This window comes from Cavia porcellus, unplaced genomic scaffold (assembly GCF_034190915.1).
Source record: "Cavia porcellus strain 051 isolate PalLab524CR breed Dunkin Hartley unplaced genomic scaffold, mCavPor4.1 scaffold_14, whole genome shotgun sequence".
Lineage (NCBI taxonomy): Eukaryota > Metazoa > Chordata > Mammalia > Rodentia > Caviidae > Cavia > Cavia porcellus.
The window spans coordinates 1,525,378-1,547,999 of NW_026947497.1; the positions used below are offsets into that span (position 1 = coordinate 1,525,378).

General features: G+C 44.8%; 2 protein-coding genes and 1 long non-coding RNA gene across 7 annotated transcripts in view; 1 reads left to right on the top strand and 2 right to left on the bottom strand.

Moving 5' to 3' along the window:
• Dnajb14 (DnaJ heat shock protein family (Hsp40) member B14) overlaps positions 1–8,632 on the bottom strand; it is a 47,516-nt gene extending 38,884 nt beyond the window's left edge. The window contains exon 1 of one of the 3 annotated variants that reach the window (XM_063260542.1): positions 8,386–8,632. In XM_063260542.1, coding sequence (XP_063116612.1) covers positions 8,386–8,617 — 232 coding nt within the window. In that variant the 5' untranslated portion in view covers positions 8,618–8,632. Of the gene's footprint in view, positions 1–7,442; positions 7,630–7,945; positions 8,231–8,385 lie in introns of those variants that run through there. The other 2 variants (XM_003468044.5, XM_023564328.2) reach the window with 2 other exon arrangements.
• A 206-nt stretch (positions 8,633–8,838) lies between these two features.
• Positions 8,839–10,534, bottom strand: LOC134478642 (histone H2A.Z). The gene is made up of 5 exons (XM_063260544.1): positions 10,346–10,534; positions 10,084–10,161; positions 9,841–9,954; positions 9,522–9,651; positions 8,839–9,263 (listed from the first exon to the last, which is right to left on the bottom strand). Exons 1-5 carry the CDS (start codon positions 10,346–10,348, stop codon positions 9,202–9,204), a joined length of 387 nt encoding a protein of 128 aa, XP_063116614.1. The 5' UTR covers positions 10,349–10,534; the 3' UTR covers positions 8,839–9,201.
• A 155-nt stretch (positions 10,535–10,689) lies between these two features.
• The window catches only part of LOC111756277 (uncharacterized), a 56,325-nt gene continuing 44,392 nt past the window's right edge, over positions 10,690–22,622 (top strand). For all 3 annotated transcript variants that reach the window (XR_010051380.1, XR_010051381.1, XR_010051379.1), the window contains exon 1: positions 10,690–21,737. This is a non-coding gene — a long non-coding RNA (uncharacterized LOC111756277). The remainder of the gene's footprint in view (positions 21,738–22,622) is intronic.

Genomic DNA, 22,622 nt, shown 5'->3' on the forward strand with positions numbered 1-22,622 from the left:
ATCTATTGGTTTTGATTAAGCATTTTGTTACTGTATAAATGAGATAAACTTTACACTTTTATTGGGTAATGTCTATGCATGGTCATTAACACTGTTTCCTAAATTTGTAGGAGTTCTAAGGATGTCCTTTAACTCTTGTCAATAAAAAATTGACAAGAATCGTATAGAAACCTGATAAAAGAATCTGAATTTTGCTTTAAGAGTAAATAAATATATCTATATAGCTATGATACTAATTATTAGTAAATGTATTTACTATATAGCTGGTATAGTAAATACATGTGTGTTTCCTCAGGTGCATAGGTCTTTTTAAGATTTTATCACACTGATGACCTCCAAACTACAGCTGTTCATGAAGATAGACACTTTTAGGTTTACGCTTATGTGACTACTACATAATTGTGTTATGATAGTGTGATATACAAGTATATGCAAAGTAACTAGCAAGTTATTTTATATAGTTGTATGTATCAATTACCTTAGACAGCTGAGGTGGTATCAGTACAATGACTAGAGATTAGGCATTAATAACCTGTGAAGTACATTTATAAAGTAAACAAGCACATTTTACTTAAGTGACACTCTATTAAGAGGTAACAAATTTTGAAAATGTTTCTTTATGTAATTTAATATTTTATAATTAGATAAAGTGGCTGGCTAAAATGTTCAGTATTTACATATATTTTTGGATAAAAAAAGATCTAATGGTTCCAGTGCAATAATGCCAATACCACTGTTATGCCCAGATGCTTAGTTTGTTCTTGATTTTAAATCATTGTAGTATAACTTTTTAAAAAAAAGTATAACTATAATTAAGAGAAAATGTTTCTGACATACAAGCAAAATCACTTGAAACTATATAATTAAAGTGTAAATTAGAAGCCTAAGAATACTGAGTAACGATAATTAAAACCAAAGCATTTTATTAGAATCAACTGGTATCGAGGCAAGAGATCAAATAATTCATGAAGCCAAAGTGGCTGTGGTACTCCTGCCAGACAGCACAGTAACACATTTAGATACCTGAGGAGAGAAAAGGTTACCCAAGGACTGCACCCATGGAATCCCTGACAAGGACTGGTGGTATTCACTAAATGTACAGCTACTTATGGAATTAAGACTAAAGGATGGTTCACAAAGAGCAGACTGCTCCAGTTAGGGCTCAACTACTTTTTAAATGGGGCTGCACAACTGCAAGATGTCCTGCCTTCTTGTTCTTCTGGCAGCTGTGGTCGGCAGAGCCCATGAGGCTTGCACACAGTGAGGAGGGAAGTCACTGACAGGAACCCAGGTGAGCGAGGCAGCCTGTTCCACTGGTCAAGGGCTCAGCTTACTCCACACAAAGGAGTCGAAGCCATACCCCTCATGGCCCAGGAGCAAGATCAGAAATGTGGAAATGGAAAGGCTGCAGGGAATCTCACAGTACTGGACAGAAACAGAGATGTATTTGTTTTTCAGTAGTCGAATTTTACAGATCACATCACTAGAGATGTGTTTATACCACACTCAAGCACGTAACTGCACACATATGCGCCTGTGTGTGCATTCATGTACACGCATGACTTCCTGACTCTGTCCACTACAAGACAAGCAGCAACACCACCTCAGGAACAAAAAAGCTACTTAGTGTCTGTAGCCTAGCCTCAATACCACCGTCAGCGACAAGGAATCAAGGCTCCTTGGAGAATCAGCTCCTGACTCAGAGGACAGAGAAAGTAAAGAATGACTCAGCCTAGAGATTACTTTATGTCAGCAAACAAAGAAGTTTAAAGAATGAGGAAGACATGTGAAAAAGACACAGGGGGTACCAGGAGGGGGTGTCCACGGGCCGCACCGAAGGCCCAGATGAACAACTACAGTGAAGAGAAGATAGGAGCCTAGGAATCCAAGCAGACAGTCAGCCTAAATGGTAACCAATCAAGGACAAAGTAATCAAGGGATTAGAAAACCACCAGAATCATCAATGGATGCTCAAGGGTATGGGGAAAGTTCACTGAGGAACAGGGCATTTCTCTACAAAAACATTTTCAAGTACTGGGATCAACCCCAGTGTCTCACAAATGCAAGGCCACACTGTAGCACTGAGCTACATCACCAGTTTGAAACATATTTATTAATTACAATGGAGAAAAGACCAACCCCAGCAAGAACCAATCTAGATCTAAGGGTTTAAAGCATCTCACCAGCAAGGATCACATCAAAACCTTGTGCATCCTGACATCCTACACTAAGAGCACACAATCACCTTTATGGTATTCCTGCCAAAAATCCATGAAGGGTTACCAGTCAAGCCCAAATGGAGGGTAAATTTGTAAATCTACAAAACCATCGGAAAAAAAAAAAAGATGGACCTGAAGAGCACTTCATCATGCACACCAAATAAATGCTACAGGGATCCCCGAGCTGCACACAGCAGAGGGGAACAGTCTACTGTACTAAAGAGCAAAAAACTCAAAGACATCTCCTGCACTCAGAGACTCTACAAAGGACCCGCGGCCCGGAGGGCTTGGAGAGAACTATCAGCTGCTTTTGGAAAAAACCAACACCAGCCAGCAATCAAGCAAGTATCATGCTTCTAGATGACTGCGGAAGAGGGAAATGTGTCTCTTTACAGAAGTTTACACAAGTCTATGGCCGTGTCACGCAGAACGTGCCCTACCTTGCCTGACAGCAGAAGCGGAGCAGGATCAGTCACTGTTAGTGTGTGTAGGGGGGGGGGGGGGAGAGATACAAATAAAAGACGAAGTTGTTTTTAAAAGATGAAGATCCGGATACGAGAGTGGTTCATTTTACATGCTTCCTGGTGGCCGTGACCATGCCACGCACGTGGCCAGTCTGTTCACACTCCTTTCATCCTCGGCATCACTGAACCTGTGCCGTGTCCCCAGACATTTACACTCACCGCTACATGCTGCACATGCTGAAGCTCGGCCACGGGCTGGTTGCACATGCAGCAGTCATTATGATCCTGCATATAATTCTACAAGCTTATGCTCCAAGGCTCTGCCTAATCATAGCTCTGCACATGAGTTTATACTAAACATTTTTTGGCTCCACTAAGAGAGAAAATCTGGACAAATTCTACCATTTCTTGGCCTGAAAATCCATTTCATCATCTTTACAACAGAGCTAGTAAAACTTTCTGTGTTTACAATTAGTGAACCAAATGCTTGCGATAGTATGATTCGGTTAAAATACTGCTAGAATTTAGAGCATACCGGATTTTTCTGATTTATTAAACACCTGATCTATCACCCACTAGATCTCACTTGTAGCAATGTTCAGCATAACAAACACAGAGGGCAACAGTACTCATAACCACAGCACCTCTACCTTTTAGGCTGCGAAACCATTCAACTCTGTTTTATGTTTTTACCTTCTAGCCAAACTGCTTTGCCTGGAATTTCATAAGAATCATTTAATTGATGTCTGCTCAGCTCATGAAAAAAGGTAACAAAGTAAAAGTCACTTAATTATTTCACAGAACAAAACAATCACCATGGTATTTTCCCATATTCTTAACTCTAAGTCCTCTAGTTAGAGAGCCAAAAAAAAAAAAAAAAAAAAAAAAAAAAAAAAAAAAAAAAAAAAAAAATAGGACAATCCACATATTTGCAGCTTAACTTTATTAAACTGTTGATAGACTGAATATCCTTTTATAGCAGTAAACATATGTCCACATCGTTTCTAACCAAGGCACAGTGCTAAAATGCAATATGGCTTATTTTGCCAACTCTCACCAAATTTTTGCTAGTCAAAATCTGTGTGTTTTGATTTGCTAGTCAAAATATGTGCAGTTTTGATTTTTTTTTTTTTAACTTAGCAAATTCTCTTCATTGAAAGCTGTAAACGTAAACATTATTCTACAGAATCCTAGCCTGTATGCAAAGTGCTATTAGGGTAAAGAAAAAAAGTTAAGATTAAAATGACTAACTTCATTGGCAGTTTTTAATCTAGAAGGGAGACAAGTAGATACACAGACAAGGAGGAAACAAAATGCCATAGGAACTAAGTGTTAATTAAAAATGGAACAGGTACTTTCACAAAAATTGTGATCAATTCTCATTTAAAACAAGTCTTGTGCAAATTATTTTTTAAAATGACAGAAAATAGACAAATATACCGCCGACCCCAAGGCACCACGTAATTTCTTTGTCATAACAATAACCTCAGAATAATGCAGTGTAGACAGTAAAAAAAATGATGCTGAGAACAGAACGATGAAAGACAGGAAGTGAGCCCGTCTTACGTCCACTGCGGGGTTAGTATTTCCTCTGGAACTCAAGCTCCATGAACGCAAAGTCCTGGTCTTATTGTCCACTGACTCCTGGTCCCTAGAAGATTGCTGGCTACCGAAATCGGTGTTTAATAAACAGTGGCTGAATACATAAATTCCACTTTATTAGAAGCAGAAATTGAGGCTCAAAAGACAAAGCTATATGTCCAAGGTCAGACTACTGTTAAATCAAGGCTCAAACTCGCCATCTTTTTGTGGCCAAAAATGTGTCTACTAAAATAATCTGGGGATCATTTTGTAACAATGGTACAGAAAAAATTACCTTGAATGTTTAAATCTTTAATTTAAATTTTAATTAAATCATAGAAAAAATATGCAGTTATCTTGAAAGAGGTCAGCTGAGATATATAACAATGTTTAAAAGTCTCTGCCATTTTAAGTGAGAGGGGGATAGACCTTTTTTGTTAGATGTAAATTGAAAATAACTTTTAAAAAAGAGCAAAATGTGCACATCTCATGCATGAGAAAAAATGTAGCAAAAGTTACTTTGTTACTGTATAGATAAATGCTACAATCATAGAACATCGGTTCATTAAAGTTACTTATTCACAAAAGTAGATGCAGAATTGCCATTTTTGAGCTGTAGGCCCCCAATTAACTCTGATGTTATTTGAAAAACAATGATTTTCTTGTTTTAAAAATCTACTTCAAAATGCCCCCATTACTATGAAAAACTAAAATATGTGTGTTAAATAAAGCATTTATAATACTGAGACTGTATCTCTCTACAATTACTCTACACAGCAGTAATTAAATAAGTGTAGAGTTTAAGAAATATAGCTTACTTCCTGTTGACTGGTATTTATACTTCCTATGTGGTATCTATTCACACGCATTACCACTTTCAAACCTAAACTCACAGGATGAAGATATTTGACAGCAGGACACCACATGAAGTCCACCACAGTAAGTACACTGTAAATTAATATTCTGCAATGAAAACATGGAAAGCAATAAGGTCTTCAGTGCACCTAAAGATCTTGTTTTTCTCCAAGGGAAACTCTTGCCAATGTATTCAAGTGTTTTATCAATTAGCCTGCTTACTCAACAAGAATAAAACTTTTATAAGAGGACAAGAATTCTTCTGGAGGTTAGCTAGAACTTAGTCTCACGTTTTCCATTCACTGTGTAAGAACAATGGAAATACATCCAGAAAAACGTTTAGTTAACTCAGAGTTATGAGTTTGGTCTTGATCTAGAACAGGCAAAATTCAAGGATAAAGTTCAAATCTCATTGTAGCAACGGCTTCCATTTCCTTCTGTACTGTCTTTTATTGGGATACTTCCTAAATGTGAGATCTTCCCATCTCCTGAATTCTAAAATTATGGTAATGAACATCATCTGAGAATGTTCTATATAAAATACATATTTCTAAGTACTAGCAACTAACTTTATTTCAGCTCCTATCAACCTTTAGATAACATCTTGATTTTATATATAATTAAATTTCAGGAAAACTAAATAATTTGACCCTGGTTAAAAAATAATGTCAGAGAGGAAGTCTTAATCTGAATTTGACTTCTTGGACTACCCCAAAATTGTACCCTACTATTTTATTTAGCAACTACATATTGCCCTGCACACTGCATGCATTTGTACCATGAACTTTCACTCTTATGTTTATTAATATTTTTCCTACATTCATGTCTTTAAGGGCAACTATTCTGTTTGCTTTAAAGAATGTTTCAAGTTGTTTACATGACGGAAGTATGACTATGGAAGTTTTTTAAGAATTCTCAGATTCACGCTGGGGATTTAGCTCTGCAGCATAAGCACCTGCCTTGCAAGGGAGGTCCTGAGTTCCATCCCCATAGCAAAAAAAAAAAGGAATTCTCAGAGTCTCAGTTATAAAATGATTATCAGAATTGACTGTTAACTGCTAAATGTTTCTATGTGTTGCCCTATTACTCACTGTAAAGATAAAAATGCCCAAGGGAGAGCCATTGTCTGATTTCACCCACAATGAAGTTAGAAGCTGGCTGGAGAAGATGTAGGCTTTAAAAGCCAAATTATGCTTCCTGAGTACCTACCTGATGAATGTCAAAATTACCCCTGCCCCGGGACTAAAAATAACATGAAATCATGTTTGTAAAGTTGGGGAGATGAAAGAATTAACTCCTGGCAATTATTTTATTGAATTTGACAAGAAACAAAGCAAAAACAGACAAACTGGACTATTTTAAAACTTAAAACTTTGTGTACCAAATGACAGGATCGACCCAGAAAGGCTGCCTGCAAAACAGAAGAAAAAAATTGTATACTACATGTCTGAGAAGGGGTAATACCTAGAGTATAGAATTCAAGCCACAAAAATCAAATAAACTTAGGTTAAAATGGACAAATAACTTGCAAAGACGTTTCTCCAAAGATATATACAAATGAGCGACAAACAAAAACCACTCAACAGCACTCATCCTCTAAGAAATGCAAATCGAAACAAGATGTCACCCTCACCCCCACTAGGATGGCTATCAGCAAAACAAAAAGGAAGAGCTGTTGAGAATGCCAGCAGCTGGAACCCTGCACACTGAAGGCTGGAAGAGGAAATGGTGCTGCCACTAAGGTATGGTACCTGCTTCCTCACAACTGGAGTGATTATCTGATCAGCAATCCATACATGTATCTCCAAAACTGAAGCAGGACTTTACAAGCCCACGTGCATGGTAGCGCAGCAGCAGGACTCACAACACCCCAGGCAGATGAACACACACAATGGAGCATCCAGTATTTAAAATAAGGAAATGTGTCAGATACAACAGCATGGACAAATCTGAGCACGTCATGCAAGTGAGATAAACCAGTCAACACAACACAAACACACTCTATGATGCTACTTACAGCAAGTAGCTAATCAAATTCACAGAAACACAAAGTAGACCGGTGTTTGCCAGGGGAAGCTGTTTAACCGGCAGTGTCAGTGTGGTAAAATGAAAAAGTTCCTAAGATCTCTTGCACAACAGCGTGCATATTCTTAACACTAAGCACGCCTATCTTGGACTTTTTTTCTGACCTGATAACAGTGTTCAATGATCATAAAAGGATAACGGCAAAAGTCTGAGAGAAAAGCAAAATCCACAAGAACTTGAATAATGTAGAAGAAATTAACAGACTAAATCAGCTAGCCCCGCATTTTCGTGAACTTACCCATGATCTTCTTAGCCCGGAAGTACTTTGAATGTCGAGGAAGATGTCCTGCTGGCAGGCACTGTACCATAGTGCAGGACTTAAAGGGCCTTTGGGGGTGATCTGACTCTCCACTGATCATTGTGTGACCTTGTTAAGACATTTTCACTCAATGACATTCCCCCATTCATTCATCTATTTTTACCAAAAAGTCTTTCACGCGAGAACCTGGTCAGGAGCCCCGTGCCTCTCCATGAACTGCTGGGAGAAATGAATGAACAGCCCTGGCCCACGTCGGCGCGGCTCGGGCGCTGAGGTCCGGTTAGGGTCGCCGGGCCAGAGGGTGGGACGCGGCGGCGGGGCTCGGCCAAGCCCGGAGATTTACGTAACGAGCCAGCGGCGCTGCTCGGCACCGACACCCCCACCCTCCAGGGGAAGCCGTGACACCCCGAGTTCCCGCCGGTCTCGGCCCGCGGTGACGGCTGGTCGGGCCCGGCTGGGGTCGGGTCGGGTGGGGTGCTCACCACGCGCGGCGGGCAGCGGGTACAGCCGCTCGGCCTTCTGCAGGAAGCGCTGGGCCTTGCCGCGGTCGCCGGCGCCCAGGGCCTCGCGCGCGATGCGCACGCACCGCTCCGCCTCGTCCCGGTTCCCCTCCATGACGGCCGCGGCGGGGCGCGGGCGCGGAGGGCGGGGCTGGCCGGCGGGAGAGGAAGCCGGCGGCGGCGGAGCTCGCTGGGCGAGACGCGAAGCGGGCGGCAGGCCCGGCGGCAGGGCGCGGGCGCGGGGCCCGGGCGGCCCGGACGGACGGACGCGCCGGCGGACAGACGCAGGGACGCACGACGCAGGCCCGCCCCCATCCCGCCCTGCCCTGCCCCGCCCCTCCGCGGCCGCGCCAGCGGGGTCCCGGTGCCCGCAGTTTTCGAGCCGATCCTCGCAGGCAACGCGTGCCTGCCCCGCACAGTACCTTTGCGCCCTGCGGCCCGGTGCTCGCTGAGCCACAAGGCTGTGCTCCGTGACCCTGGGAGCGCCTTGCCCGCAAAGGGCCACCCGCGCGCGCCTTGTACACGCCTGAGGGCGACGCTGGACCAATCCGATGTAAGATCTCTGCGGCAGAGCCACTCAGCTCCGTGTCTGGCCAGGCTATGGCCACCGCAACCCCACTCCCTGCGGATTCCGCTTCTCCTACTGGCAGACATAGTCGCCAATTTTTGCAGGCTCCAACAGCCCCAGCCGGCCGGGTAACAACTGTTAGAACTCAGCAGGTGGGCACCCTGCCCACCCCAGCAGCTCCTCTAGAAACCCAGGTGCAAGCTAGAAATGGCATAGGTTATCTCATGTGTTGATCAACAGATTACTGCTGAATGAGGTTAAGTCACAACAAGCAAGTTCCTACTACAATCAAGCAAAGGAAGCCCAGTTTGGGATTATGACCTTTATTGAACTTATCCACAAGAGTGGAAATAATGTCTGTACAAAACCAAATGTTTGTTACTATAACTTCTGCATCACAATTATAATCCAAACAGTTTTAAAGTCAACTCAAAACCCACTACTTCAGAATAGCTTCTTTGAAGCCACAGTAACACTTAAATGTGGTTAAGACTCGAATGCAGAAATTTGGTTGGTTGGAAAGCTAATTAAACTTCCACCTTGCTCAAATAGAATTACAAAAAGGCAAAATTGTGTTTTTCACAGAGATACAGTCCACTGGAATCACCAACACTGGACAGCTGTTAAAGAGTATTTAGAGTCCTGAGATAGTAAGGAATCCAGGCATCCTTTACACAGTCTTCTGTTGTCCTTTCTTCCCAATCAGAGACTTGTGGATATGTGGGATGACACCTAGGAAAGTGACAGCATTAATTCTATTTTCAGTATACACAGACTTAAAGCCACGGCAGTTTACTGTTCCACCTAGGTGCTTTTAAAGACATCAAATTCAATTATAAAGTGTAAACTGAGTTACATACATACATCAATTTCTTATGCTTTCATATACTGCAAAAATAACACACTTAAATGCTCCCTTTCAAATACTAGTAGACATTAAAGAACCCTCGTCTTTTGTAAGAGAATTTAAAGATTTTAGTCATTACGTACCACCACCGGCAATTGTAGCCTTGATGAGCGAGTCCAATTCTTCATCCCCACGGATGGCAAGTTGCAAGTGGCGAGGAGTAATGCGCTTTACCTTCAAGTCTTTGGATGCATTTCCTGCCAGCTCCAGCACCTGAAAGGCAGAGCCCGCTCAGCGGTCCCGCTACTCCGCAGCCAGGCTGCACCCAGCGATCTGCGGCCCCGCAGCTCTGGCCCGACTGACAGAGCGCAAGGCCCGAGGCGCCGCCTCCCGGGAACGGGCTCCCCCTGGCGTCTCCGCACCGCGCCGCCCAGACTAGATGCATCCCGCCCGGCCCCGCACCTCCGCCGTGAGGTACTCCAGGATGGCCGCGCTGTACACAGCGGCCGTGGCACCCACGCGCCCGTGGCTGGTCGTTCTGGACTTCAGGTGTCGATGGATGCGACCCACGGGGAACTGCAATCCGGGGACAAGAAAGGCAGTCAGAGACGGGGTCCGCGCCGCGCCCACGTGATCCCCACCCCCGCGCCCCCCACGCCGGACTGTGAGACCCGCGCCCGGGTAGCGAAGTACGACACCACTGACCTGCAGGCCGGCCCTCTGCGAGCGGGAAACCGCCTTTGTCTTGGCCTTTCCGGAGTCCTTCCCGGCCTTCCCGCCAGCCTGCGCCGAGCGCGGAGATAGGGTTACGGGCGCCCCTCCCCCCCGCGCGCCCCCGCTGCCGCGCGTCCCCGCTAACCGCCGCCGCCGCGAGGCCAAGGCCCAGCGCCGCCGCCGGCGCCCTCTCCCTACCCAGCCGCCGCCGCAGCCGGCCAGCCCGCACCGCCGCCGCCACCGCCGAGCCTACCATTTCCAATTCCGCTGAGGCGAAAGCACGCAGGCAGTAACTAGGCCGGTCCGACACGCAGCGAGGCCCACCGCTACTCCTCCGCCGCACCGCGATTCAAACTGCGCTGTCTCCCGCCTTCCCCGCGGCCTTTATACCGCAGAATGTTCCCTCATCCGGGAACTCGGGCTGCTCGTCCCACCAATGGCCGCCGCCCGCCCTCAAGACGCGTCCCCAAGACCTCAGCCTATGAGCAGGCCAAAAACGGGCCAGGGGGGCGGGCGCTCCCAAAGTCGAGCCTCGATTGGCGAACGGGGAACGAGTGGGGGAGGGCGATGGCTGGGAACGCGGCACTGAGGGCCCGGCGGCGGGCGAGGAGGCGCGCGAGGGCGGCGCGGTCACGTGCCGCGAGCCGGTGCGCGCACCTGCGGCCCTCGGCGTCCCGGCGTCCTCGCTCCCCGTCCGGTGCGGCCCCACCCGCCGGGTGACGCCGGCAGGTGCTCCTCGCCTGGAGCGCGACGTGCGAGTCTGGGGCCGCCGGCTAAGAGACGGACAGCGCCACGCGTCGTGGGTCGCGGGCCGGCGTGCTGTGCACGGCTCCGCGATCTCCGCCGACCCCCGTGCGCACCGTGACCGGGCCGACCGAGCAGTGCTGACGGACTGGCCAGTTCGCGTCCAGTGTCAGTAGGAGAGGCTTTGTCAGGTGCCTGGACTTCTCCTTCCTGGTGGGTGAGCCGCGGAACAGGCTGCAGCACTGCGGACCGCGGACGACAGAGCCCTGAGCTCGCGGCCGCCGGCTGTCCTCGCCCCGCTGAGCTGGCGGGCGGGCGGCGCAGCCATAGGAGCTCTCTGCTCCTGCGCGGACCCAGGCGCCAGCCTCGCGCCCCTGTCCTGTCCTGCACAAGGGTGGAGCAGCACCTGTTTGCTCAGGGCAGTTGAAACAAGGGAGCAGATATACAATGTATACGCAGTAAGCCACGGTTAAACGTTACCAGGGGAGGATGAAATAAACTAAGTATCTCATTCCAAAGCCTTTCTTCCTGGTTAATGTATTTGACTAGAAGTAGAGAGCCAGAAACCTGCCCTAAGTGTACAAACAACCGAACTAAAATCCAAAATTGGTTCATTACAATCAATAGTCTTCCTTCTCTTTCAGAGAATGGGACAATATCAGTTTCTCTTTTCACAGCAGTTGTGTAATGATTTTATCTACTTCCTTTCCTGCCCTGGAAAAGGCATTATTGTTTGTGTGCTAATACCCGTGGCTTATCTTTCCTGTACTTGTGCTCATGATGATACATTTATGTGTGTTTATGAAGTGTGCCTAGCCAGAGCCGTGTAATTATTTTTGTTAAATGCCATCTCAAGTAACAATAAAAAGTAACTATCATAAACGATAACATTATATCTTGTGATAAAAAGATAGCATCGATATGAAGTAGATGACCCTCTAATTAATTAATTAATTTTGTATTTTGAGACAGTTTCACTATGCAGTTAGGCTGGCCTTGAACTCACTTTATAATCCAAGCTGGCTTTGAACTTGCAGCAATCCTCCTGCCTCAGTGTCCAGAGTGCTGGGATCACTGGTGTGCACCCCCACGCCCACTCTTGATGATGCTCTAATAATTCCATCCCTAATAACCTTTTCCTAAATGCCAGAATTTGTATGATTAGTTAGTATTTTCTCTCAAAAACTAATATGTACATTAACTACTATTGCTCTGACTTGATGTACAAATTGTCAAAGGCTGTATTTCACACTAGAACTTGATTCTTGGGCTAGGAATGTACTTTAGTGGTAGTGTGTTTAATCTTCAGTACCTTAGAAATAAAAGAGATTGATCTTGATTTTTTTCACCTAGGACATCTAGGGGGAAATATGCCTTCAAAGACTTACCAGTGGTCAGTTACTGTCGCAGTTACTTTTTACTCATCGCTGAGACAAAATACGTGATGCCCAAAGTTGGGAAAGGAAAGGTTTATTTCTTACAGTTTTTGGAGGTTTCAGTGCACGCTCAATTGGCTCCAAGGCAGGGTGGCATGGCGGGGCCACAGTTCATGGTGGCTGCAAAGAGCAAGGCAGAAACCAGCAAGAGAGGGAGACATACCTTCTTCCTGCCATTACTTTATATGCTGGCTCCACCCCTTGGTGGGTGTAGCACTGACCCCATCAACCCAAGCACTAGACAGTGAACCAATCACAAATGCATAATGCAAATGCATGAGGCCTGGGGGTCACCAATGTAAACCCTGACAGTTACTAAGCGCCAAAGTTACTTTTCTCCTGAGACAAAATACTGGGCACCCAAAATTAAGGAAAGGCTTATTGTAGCTCACTGTGTAGAAATTTTAGTGTATAGTTAGCTAGCTCCAAGGCAGGGTGGCACATGCCAGACAGGCATTGCAAAGGAAAAACAGTTCATGGTGGACAGAAAGTAGCAAAGCAAAAAAGAGATGGCCACGACTCTATCCATTGCATCTTATCCAGACTATGTAAGGTGAGTGACACTGTTACCCTTGATTCTAGTCCACTTGGGCCTAGCATTGCACCATGAGTCTATGCCAGTGTTACACACTCTATATCCAGCCACCTCTGATAAAGTCGCGCCTAGACACAAACCATGAGGGTTAACCATTGGTAGGTTCATAATTTGGTGACACCTTGGGAAGAGATAGAGACCACAGGTGGGTCTCGTTGAAGGGAGTTTATAGGGTCCTGACTTTGGAGATGGTATCTAGCCCGTGGCCTCTTCCTTTCTTCAGCCCGCCACTACGTCTTGGTCACTGTAAGCTGAGCAGCATTGCTCCTCCCATCCTGCCAGGGTGCTCTGCCTCAGCTCCAGCACACAGCAGTGGAAACAGCCCACCATGGGCTGAAACCACTGAAATATGTCTTTCATCCTTCATGTTCTTTTTCTTGGTATTTGGTCACACTGATTGGTACTAAAGTCTGTCCATTTTGATACTGTTTTCTTAAATAAGATTTTAATTCCTGAATTAGTATAACTGCTTATCTCTCCAGCTAACTTGTAAATTTATACCTACAGTACTGTACCCAACATATTTCTAACATAATAACAAATAGTTAAATATAGACATTTAACAGTTTTATTATTAGTTTGTCTTCTTTTGTCTATGTATTGTATAGCACGTGTATGTTTATATGTATAAAGTTATATATGGTAGTAAGAAGATAATACTACACATTCTCACACATGATATACAGCCACTTTCTAACAACTGAGTATGTAACAGTATCTTTCAATTGGCTCATCCAGCTGTTCACCAGGCCTGACAATGAACCAAACAATGAGGGGGAAGTCAGGCTATGTCAGTCTTAGGTCCTTCCTTCAACCTAGCTGAAAGAAGTAATTCAGTAATTCTTTAGTCACTGAGTTACACTAACTAGGAGATTACAAAGTAATCCTCTGATTGGCTGCTGAATTGCTGAGTCCCTCGAGACAGTTGTGCCTGAAGTATCCTGAAGAGTTTGGGTTGGCAAGTTGGAGTGAAGAAGCAGCAGTTGGGGGGACGAGTAGAGACTGCTGATTATGTCATTATGGTTTAGCTTCATGTGATCAGGGGATTTTTTCAGTGGTAGTTGAATCTAGAGCGTGTGATTCATAGTGCAATGCTGGGATGAAGGGTGCTGGGATTAAAGGTGTATGATTGCTGGGGCAGTCCACTGTTTGGACTGACACTGCACTAATCCTGATAGACTGGATACAATTTAAGGGATAGAAAGTGTCCCCCCAGCGGTGTTTGTCTTTCTCTGTCTCTCTCTCTGTCTCCATCTCTCTGTCTCTCTCATTGCTTTCACTGTCTTCTGCCACCCTAAACAGTTGCCCCACTATGAGGGAGATACCTTGCTCTGGAGCCAGACAATTATGGACTGAAACCTCCACAAACTGTGAGCTAAATAAACCTTTCCTTAACTTTGGGTGTTGGGTATTTTGTCTCAGCAACAAGAAAAGTAACTAAAACATATCCCTAAATCCATTTTTGGTCTCCCTCTTTTTTAGAACTGACAAGTTTTAGCAGGATATATGATATTATAGTCTACTTTGTGTTGTTATAGTAAGACCTGAGGCCAGATAATTATGAAGTACAGTCACAGAGGCCAAAGGTCCAAGCTCAAAGTGTCACATCTGAGAAACATGGATGCTGCCTCCTCAGGAGAGAAGAAAGGAGGTCCAGTGGACAGAAAAAAAAGAAAGAGTAGCCATGACCTGTCATGACTTGTACTAGGAGAACTGATGACAGCCCTGAGGACAAGTAACCCAGGGCATGTTGCTTCCCCACAGCTGCATCTTCCAGCTGTTGCATCCAGTTTCAACCTTAGATTTCTAGGAGGCAAAGTCGTTAATCACAGCCTTCAGTCATCATAATAAAACTGCACTTGGCCTCTGTTATGCTTTGTGTCTGGATGTCCCCTCTTTAAAGCTTTATGCATCAATGGGGGGGGGTGTTGAAGGCAACTGATTTCAGTGTTTGTGATTAGTTCATTGCCTAGTGCTGAGATTGGGAGTGTGAGTGCTATACCTGCTCTAGGAAAGGTAGCCTACCTACAGTAAAAAGGAGGAAGAAAGACTCCCTTTTTGCTCCTGTCCAGAGACTTTGCCCGAGTCTAAAGTTAAAGACAACAAACTAATTAAACTGGCAGAAGAAATTTTAAGGCAGTCAAATTCGAGGCAGTGTCATAACTACAGTTGGGAACTTTCTAGTCAGATTTATGTAGCGAATCAAGAGTAAAGAGTCCAGTAGAATGATTTAAAATATTCTGAGTTTGACCAGAAAGCAAGCTCCAGTAAAGCTGTGGACTGCAAAGATAGAGGAAAGGAGAACTTGATTACAGAACAGGAACAGGAGAGTAAGAAGGATGATATGAAAGAATCACAGGACTCCACCCTTTACAGCCTCAAATTGCAAAGTGAAAGACTCTGAAAAGAGAACCCCAGAGTACCCTGTTCCAGAATGGTGGCCACATAGAGAATTTGTTCCTCGGAATTGGATTCAGAGTGCCCTGTGATCCAGGCATTGATTCCTGCAGCCAAGTGAGAGGGAAGCCTGGCTACTTCTCCAGCTGGCAGCAGACCTTGGCATCATCCACGTGGCACTGGTTTTAGGTGAATGCAAAATGGAAGAGTTGTAGAACTAAGAAGTCTTTCACCCCAATTTTAGAAGACCTGGCCTGGAAGGCCAGGCAGTATGCCCCTGAAAGGGCAGCATGTGAGGCTGTGAGGTGAAGCCAAAGGTTCAGTGGAGACTCTAAAAGTTTGGAAGAGCCAAGGATGTGGATCATCTAAGGAGACCTGCAAGAAGGGAGCAAAGCAGACGCATGAGAGAAGCCATGGGAGCTACAATCACATTAAGTACCATAGGAGTGGAGCCACCCAAGCACTTTGGAGTAACGTCTTGCCACAGATTGTTTCAGATGCTACATATGGGACTACAGGACTTAATGTTTGCCCTGCTGGATTTTGGATTTGCTTTGGTCTCAATCCTTTGTATGCCTTGTGTATAACTTTTAAGATGATAATGTTTATCCTGTACCATTGAATGTTGGAAGTATTTAATTTTCATTTGTACAGGGACTCACAGCTGAGAGTTGGCCTTATATCTCGGAAGAGATTTCAGACTTGGACTTTTCAGCAATACTGAAACTTAGAACTTCAGGAGCTCTTCGAGATGGAATAAATGCCTTTTACATAAAAGAATGTACATGAGTCTTTTGGGGGCCAGGGTCAGAATCTTATGGTTTGTGTCTTGATGTCACCCCAAATCCTCATGTGTGGGTGTGGGGGGGTACTTTTCAGAGGCAGCTGAATCTAGAGTTTGTGATAGGTTCATTGTCTAGTGCTGGGATTGGGATGTGAGTGCTCTACCACCCTACGAAGGGAAGCCTGCATGCAGTGTAAGGGAGGAAAAGAAGCTTGCTTCCTCCTCTTTGCTTTTGTTTTTTGGTATCTCCTGCCACCATGAACAGTTGCTATTCAGCCACATCACCCTGCTTTGGAGCCAGCTGAGTATAGACTAAAACCTGCAACCTTAATTTTGAGTGTCAGATATTTTGTCCCAGCAACATAAGAAAAGTAGGTTGCCATGGATATGCGTTTCAGTTAAAGGTGAGAGCAACAGTGTGCAACACATGAAAAGGGTCTTGCGGCAAGGCAGGGCCACTGCTTCCTTTTTTCCCGTTGCTAACTGGAGTGAAGACAGAGTTCAAAACCCATTTTGGTCTCTCCAATGCTTTAGGGCATGCAGATCTTACATGAAGGTGTAATAACACAGAAGGAGCAGGGCTCATTAGTGCAGTGGCCTGCATCTCTCTGAACTGAATGACTGTTTTGTTTGAGCCACATGTATTTTGGCCCAACTGTCACTTGCAACTGAATTCAGTCCTAGCCCTTTGGGGTACAGTGATCCGGCTTGATTTGCAGAGCATGTGTTCCATATCCTGTGGGAGGCCCGAGGCACTGAGAGTAACAAGCCGGCATGTCAGTGCTTTCTTACAGATACACACACACACTTGTGAGAAAGTGTAAGTTAAATACAGCAATCAATCAACACTAATCAACTAGAGCAATGGTGGCAAACCTATGACATGTGTGCCACAGCTGGCTGTTTGTCATTGAGAGTTCCAAGAGGTGCACGTCATGGAACGAGAACAATGCAACGTGCTATGCTGCAGCTATGGAAGTGTGTGTGCGCTGCACTCGCCCTCCTTGTGGGAGGTGACACAATGCCCAAGGAATGCGAAGAAGTGAGAGGCTCAGGATATGGCAGTAGGATGCAGAGTTAGGTGACCGCGCATGTGCTTCATCAACACAGGTCTCTCTACGGTCAGTGGCCACCAAGGTGGTCCCAAGGGGCTGACAGGAAGCAGTATCCGCAGAGTGGACAAAGGCATGGATTACTGTGCCTGCAGGACAGAGCAGGGCACACAAGATTTCATTGTGTGACATAAAAAATACAATTAAAAACCTGTAGATTGTTTATTTCTGGAATTTTGCATTTAGGAAGTTCAGACTGTGGTTGGTTGCAGGCAGTTAAAACCACAGACAGTGGAACCCTGAAGGAGGGCAGAGTCCTGTAGTCAGCACCCCAAGACTCAGAGAAAATAGCAGTTGTCACCCCGAGGAGTTGGAAAACCAATCAATAGCCTCAGTTTCAGCATGCAAATCTACTGTGGAGTGTGGAGCAAAGTGTAGAGAGTTTCTGTTATAATGTAGGCAGCGCTGGTGTTATTTAGGTAGAAAACTTAAAAGTAATATCCCGTGAAACCCAAGAGGAGGCTGTAAAACATCTTGAAGCAAAAGCATTACAATCCATTGGCTTGCTGGACATGGTGGTACATACCAATAATCCCACAATCGGGAGTCTGAAGCAGGAAGACTCCTGGGAGTCCAAAGCCAATCTGAGCTACAAAGCGAGTTTAAGGCCAGCTTGAACTGCATAGTGAAACTCTGTCTAAAAAAAAAAAAAAAAAATCCAGTGACTGACAGGGTATGACGTCTAAGAAAAGGTAAATTGGGTACCAAGGGCATGGAAAGTGTCAATGAAAATACCTAATGTTTTAGATTGGTGTTCTAGACTATAACGTATCCAAACCATCCTTAAAAATAGAAAAGTCAGGGTCAGGGTGTTAGCTCCCCAGCATAAGCGCCTGCCTGGCAAGCTCGAGGTTGAGAGTTGGAACCCCGATACTCCTCCTGCCCCTGAACAGCAAAATCAAGGGGCGAAGGAAAGAAAAAGCAGCAAATCAGGAAGGTTAAACTATGTAACCTTAAATTGATACTTAGGGAGTCAGGGAATTTCTGGAGGGTGTACTAGCAGTGAAAACAGGAAGTTATGGAAGGGAGGAGTGTCAAACAGAAAGGACAGTTAACAGGCAGAAGAGTGCAGCTGGATGGGGCGCAGGGTAACTATGGTTGACACTGATTAACTGTAGAAAGGATATTGAAATTTCCTGACCCACAAAAAATAGATATTAGGTTGACAGATATATGAATACCTTAGTCTGATTGTTATACATGGCATATGTTTCAGAATATCACAATTTACCACATAATACGTATAATTACTACCCCTTAAGGGTTTTTTTTGGAGCAAATGTTGAGACAGCATCTTACTTATGGAGTTCAGGCTGGCTTTGAACTCAGCATGTAGCCCAGGTCAGTCTTGAACTCATCGTGACCCTCCTGCCTCAGCCTCTAGAATGCTAGGATTCTAGGCATGCACCACCATGCCCAGCCTCATCCATTTTAAAAAGTTTTTAAAAGGTATATCCCAAGGAGTATTCAGACAAAAAAGTATTCATATTACTACAGATGAGAATAGCAAGGAAAAAACAGTATGATAGAAAGCTAAAACACAGCCAAGAGAAAGACCCAGATAAAGTGTGAGGTCCAGTGTCACTGCAATTTCACATTAAAGTAGAAAAACCTGTCTTGTACAAAACAAGATAGCATTCTGACACGACTACTCCTAGCCCTTACTGATTAACACCAGTTTGGTTTCCATCTATATTAAGTTCCTCTGTTTACCAGGGCTAATGATTCTGACACAGACTCTGAGGCTAAATCAGGTATTACCAAAACTCTTCATTGTTGTATGACTGTTTTGTGCCCAGTACTGTAAGAGTGGAATCATTAAGAGGAACACATGGGTAAAATCTGCCTTGCATTAGTAAAGCTGCTTCATGTCAAGGACAGGACAGTGGCAGGACAGTGGCATGCCCCTGTAATCCCAGCACTCAGGAGGCTGAGGCAGGAGGGTCACCGAGTTTGTGGCCAGCCTGAACTGCAGAGCAAGACCCTGTTCAAAAAACAACATAAGCAAAACAAAACAAAGGAAGCACTGCAGAGAACACAACAGGTTCAGACCCTCCACAGACTCAGCCTCAGGAATAGACAGAACCCTGAAGAGAAGCATGGAGAAAAACTTACCTGGTGTTTCAGTTATTTTTTTCTCATTGCTGAGGCAAAATATCTGATGCTCAAAATGAAGGAAGCAAAGGTATGTTTAGCTTTCAGTGTTTTGGAAGTTTCAGTCCATTCTCAGCTGGCTCCAAGGAAGGTTAGTGTGGCTAAGGGGCAATTGTCACGGGAGCCACAAATGACGAAAACTAAAAGGGCAAAAAGGGGAAAGCATGCCTCTTCCCTCCCTGATACTGTATGTCAGCTGTCTACCCCATGGTGGGAACAGCACGCACATCATCAATCCCAGTGCTAGACAATGAGCCAATCACAAATGCTAGACTCAGGTGCCCTCAAAAGACTCACTGCTCCCCATGACCACATGAGGATTTAGGGAGACATTTAAACACAAACCATAACATTCCACCCCTGGAACCCCAAAGACTCATGCACATACTTTATGCAAAAGACATTTAGTCCATCTCTAAGAGTTGCCAAAGCCCTAACAGTTTCAGCATTGCTGAAAAGTCCAAGTCCCAAGTCTCCTCTGAGATCTAACACAAACTCTTAACTGTGGGTCCTTGTACAAAATGAAAACAAAATTGAACACTTCCAACATTAAGTGGCACAAGACAAACATTTTCATTCCAAAAGTGATGAACAGGGGGTTAAAAAGCATTGAGACAAAAGCAAGTCCAAAATCTAACAGGGTAAACATTAAGTCCTTTAGTAGCATTCCAGCATCTGAAGCAATCTGTGGCAAATTGTGAGCTCCAAAGGGCTTTATAACTCCACCCCTATAGCATTTGTGGTGGTTGTAGCTCCCATGGCTTCTCTCTTGGGTTTGCTGTGCTCCATCTTTGAAGGTTTACTTAGCCAATCCAAGCTCCTTGCTCTTATAAACTTTTGGGGTCCCTGATGTACCTTTGGCTTCATGTTCACAGCTTCACACACTGCCCTCTCTGGGTACACTGCCTGACCTCTCAGACCCTCTGAAATTGGGGTAAAAGCCTTTTTAACCTCAGAACTCATGCATTCTGTATGCACTTAATGCCAGCACACATACATGGTGCTGAGGTCTGCTCTCAGTTGGAGCAGTAGCCAGGCTTTCCTCTCTCTTGGCTGTGGAGGTCAAGTGCCTGGATCCCTGAGCACTCTGAACCTGATCGTGAGGAACAAATTCTCTATGCTGCCATTCTGGAACCTGGTGTGGCTGCAACCATTTTGGAACTTTATGTCATTCTGGAACACGGTGCTCTGTGGCTTTCTCCTCAAAGCAAACTCTTTCACTTTTGCAGTTTTGAGGTTGCGAAGGATGGAGACCTACCATTTCCTGTGGTGCCCCCAGGCCATCTTTTCTAATCTTGTGTTCCTTAGCAATGGCTAGCTCAACTCTGTCTCTATAGTCCACAGCTTTCCTGAAGCTTTTTTTTCTGGCCAGACTCACAATGTTTTAAATTATGCTGCTGGGCTCTTCGTTCCTGATTTTCAACATACATTTGGCTAAAGTCCCCAGAAATAACTATGCCACTGTCTCAACATTTGACTGCCTTGAAATTTCTTCTGCCAGATTAATTAGTCCACTGTCCTTAATCTCAGTCTCAGGTAAAGTCTCTGGACAGAACAAAATGCAGACAAATTTTCTAGCAAGCCATGACACACATTCTGTGGAGTCTAACAACCAATGCAGTCCTTCTTCCCAACAGAAACCTCCTGAGCCTGGTCTTTACTGGCCTTCTGACATCCTGAGCTCTGACTAGAATCCCCACTATGGGATAGGCTAAGGAGTTCCAGATCTGCTTCTTCATTTCCAACCCTTTCCAAACTTTTCCCACAATCCATCCCCAAATGTTCTTGAACCACATGGTCAGGTACAGTCACAACAATGACTGCACTCTTGGTACCAAATCTATTTTAGTTACTTTTTTCTCAGTGCTGATACTAAATACCTGACACCCAAAATGAAGGAAGGAAAGGTTTTGTTAGCATACAGTTTTTTTGGAGGTTTTTGTTCATACTCAGCTGGCTCCAAGGCAGGGTGGTACGGTTAAGGGGCAACTGTTATGATGATCACAAGCAATAAGAGCAAAAAGCGGAAAGCATACCTCCTTCCTTCCCTTATACTATGCCAGCCACCCCTCCCTGGGCAGGTACAGCACTCACACTGCCAATCTCAGCACTAGACAATGACCCAATCACAAATGCTAGCCTCAACCCCCTTTGACAGGTTCATCCTTCATGACCAAATTAGGTTTTGAGGAGATATTTAAATGCAAATCTTAACACCTGGTATAACTAATCACCACAGGTCAAGTCACTTAATGGAATATCTGTGCAGTTTCCTGAGATGACTGGCATGTAGGCCAGCAAATCAAGGGGGAGAACCTGCCCCCAATTGTGAGTGGCACAAGCCAATAGGCTTGAGGCCTGGATGCAGTGAAGGAGAAGAGGAATCTAGCTTGCAAGTGAAGAGCTCCACTGTGTTTGGGCAGGTATGTTTTTTGCTGCTTCTACCTATGGACCTTGGTCTTCAGTCTCTTCAGCCTTTTTTTTTTTTTTGAATTAGGAGTTGAACTTGCAGTTTCCGTGCAGGTGCTTATGCCACTGACCTATATCCCCAGCCCTCAGTCTCTTTAGCCTTACGAGGCCAGCTCACACCAGTGACTCTTCAGGAAGCTTCCAGACTTAAAAAACTTTCTACTGGTGCTGTATCCCTGATCCTCAGCAAAGTTTGAATATCACTAAGTGTATGAATTAAATCCTTTCTAGGGGAGTAGAATGGTAAACATCTCTTTATGCATACATACCAATAATCAAAATGTACTGTACGTCAGAATCACTGGGAAGACTTTATAACTCAGAATCTCTAGAGGGAGAGATCTGTGCATCAGAGCCACTTAAAATCTATTAGAGAATAAAAATAAATCCACTAGATTGGCAGCCCCTATCCTCTCAGACTGGTTTCATGGAAAACAATTTCCCCACAGAACAGGGGGAGGAAGGAAAGTATTTAAGCACCTTACATTTAGTGTGCACTTTATGCCTATTATTACATTACATTGTAAGATATAATGAAATAATTATCAAGCTCATCATAACACAGAGCCATGGTAGCTCTGAGTCTGTTTTCCTGCAGCTAGATGGTCCCATCTGGGGTGACAGGTGACAGTGACATTGGAGTGTGTTGCTGACGTGCAGCCTACTCCATAATCTCATTTTGGTTGCTATTCCCTGCTTCATAAACATAGAATGTTGGAAGCAGGAGCCAGCTTTTCAGTGCCTTTGTGGCAGTCTCAGCATATGACAGCCTTGACTCTCTAATCCTAAACGTATGCAGCTGTGAAGTCCCAGCATACTCCTGAGGCAGCCATCATCAT

What these genes read in the sequence shown, in the direction of transcription:
- LOC134478642 (XM_063260544.1), bottom strand. An exon ending in CGCAGAGGGCCGGCCTGCAG is followed by an intron (nt 9,955 to 10,083) that starts GTCAGTGGTGTC and finishes CCCGGATTGCAG; the next exon opens with TTCCCCGTGGGTCGCATCCA. An exon ending in TGGAGTACCTCACGGCGGAG is followed by an intron (nt 9,652 to 9,840) that starts GTGCGGGGCCGG and finishes TCTGCCTTTCAG; the next exon opens with GTGCTGGAGCTGGCAGGAAA.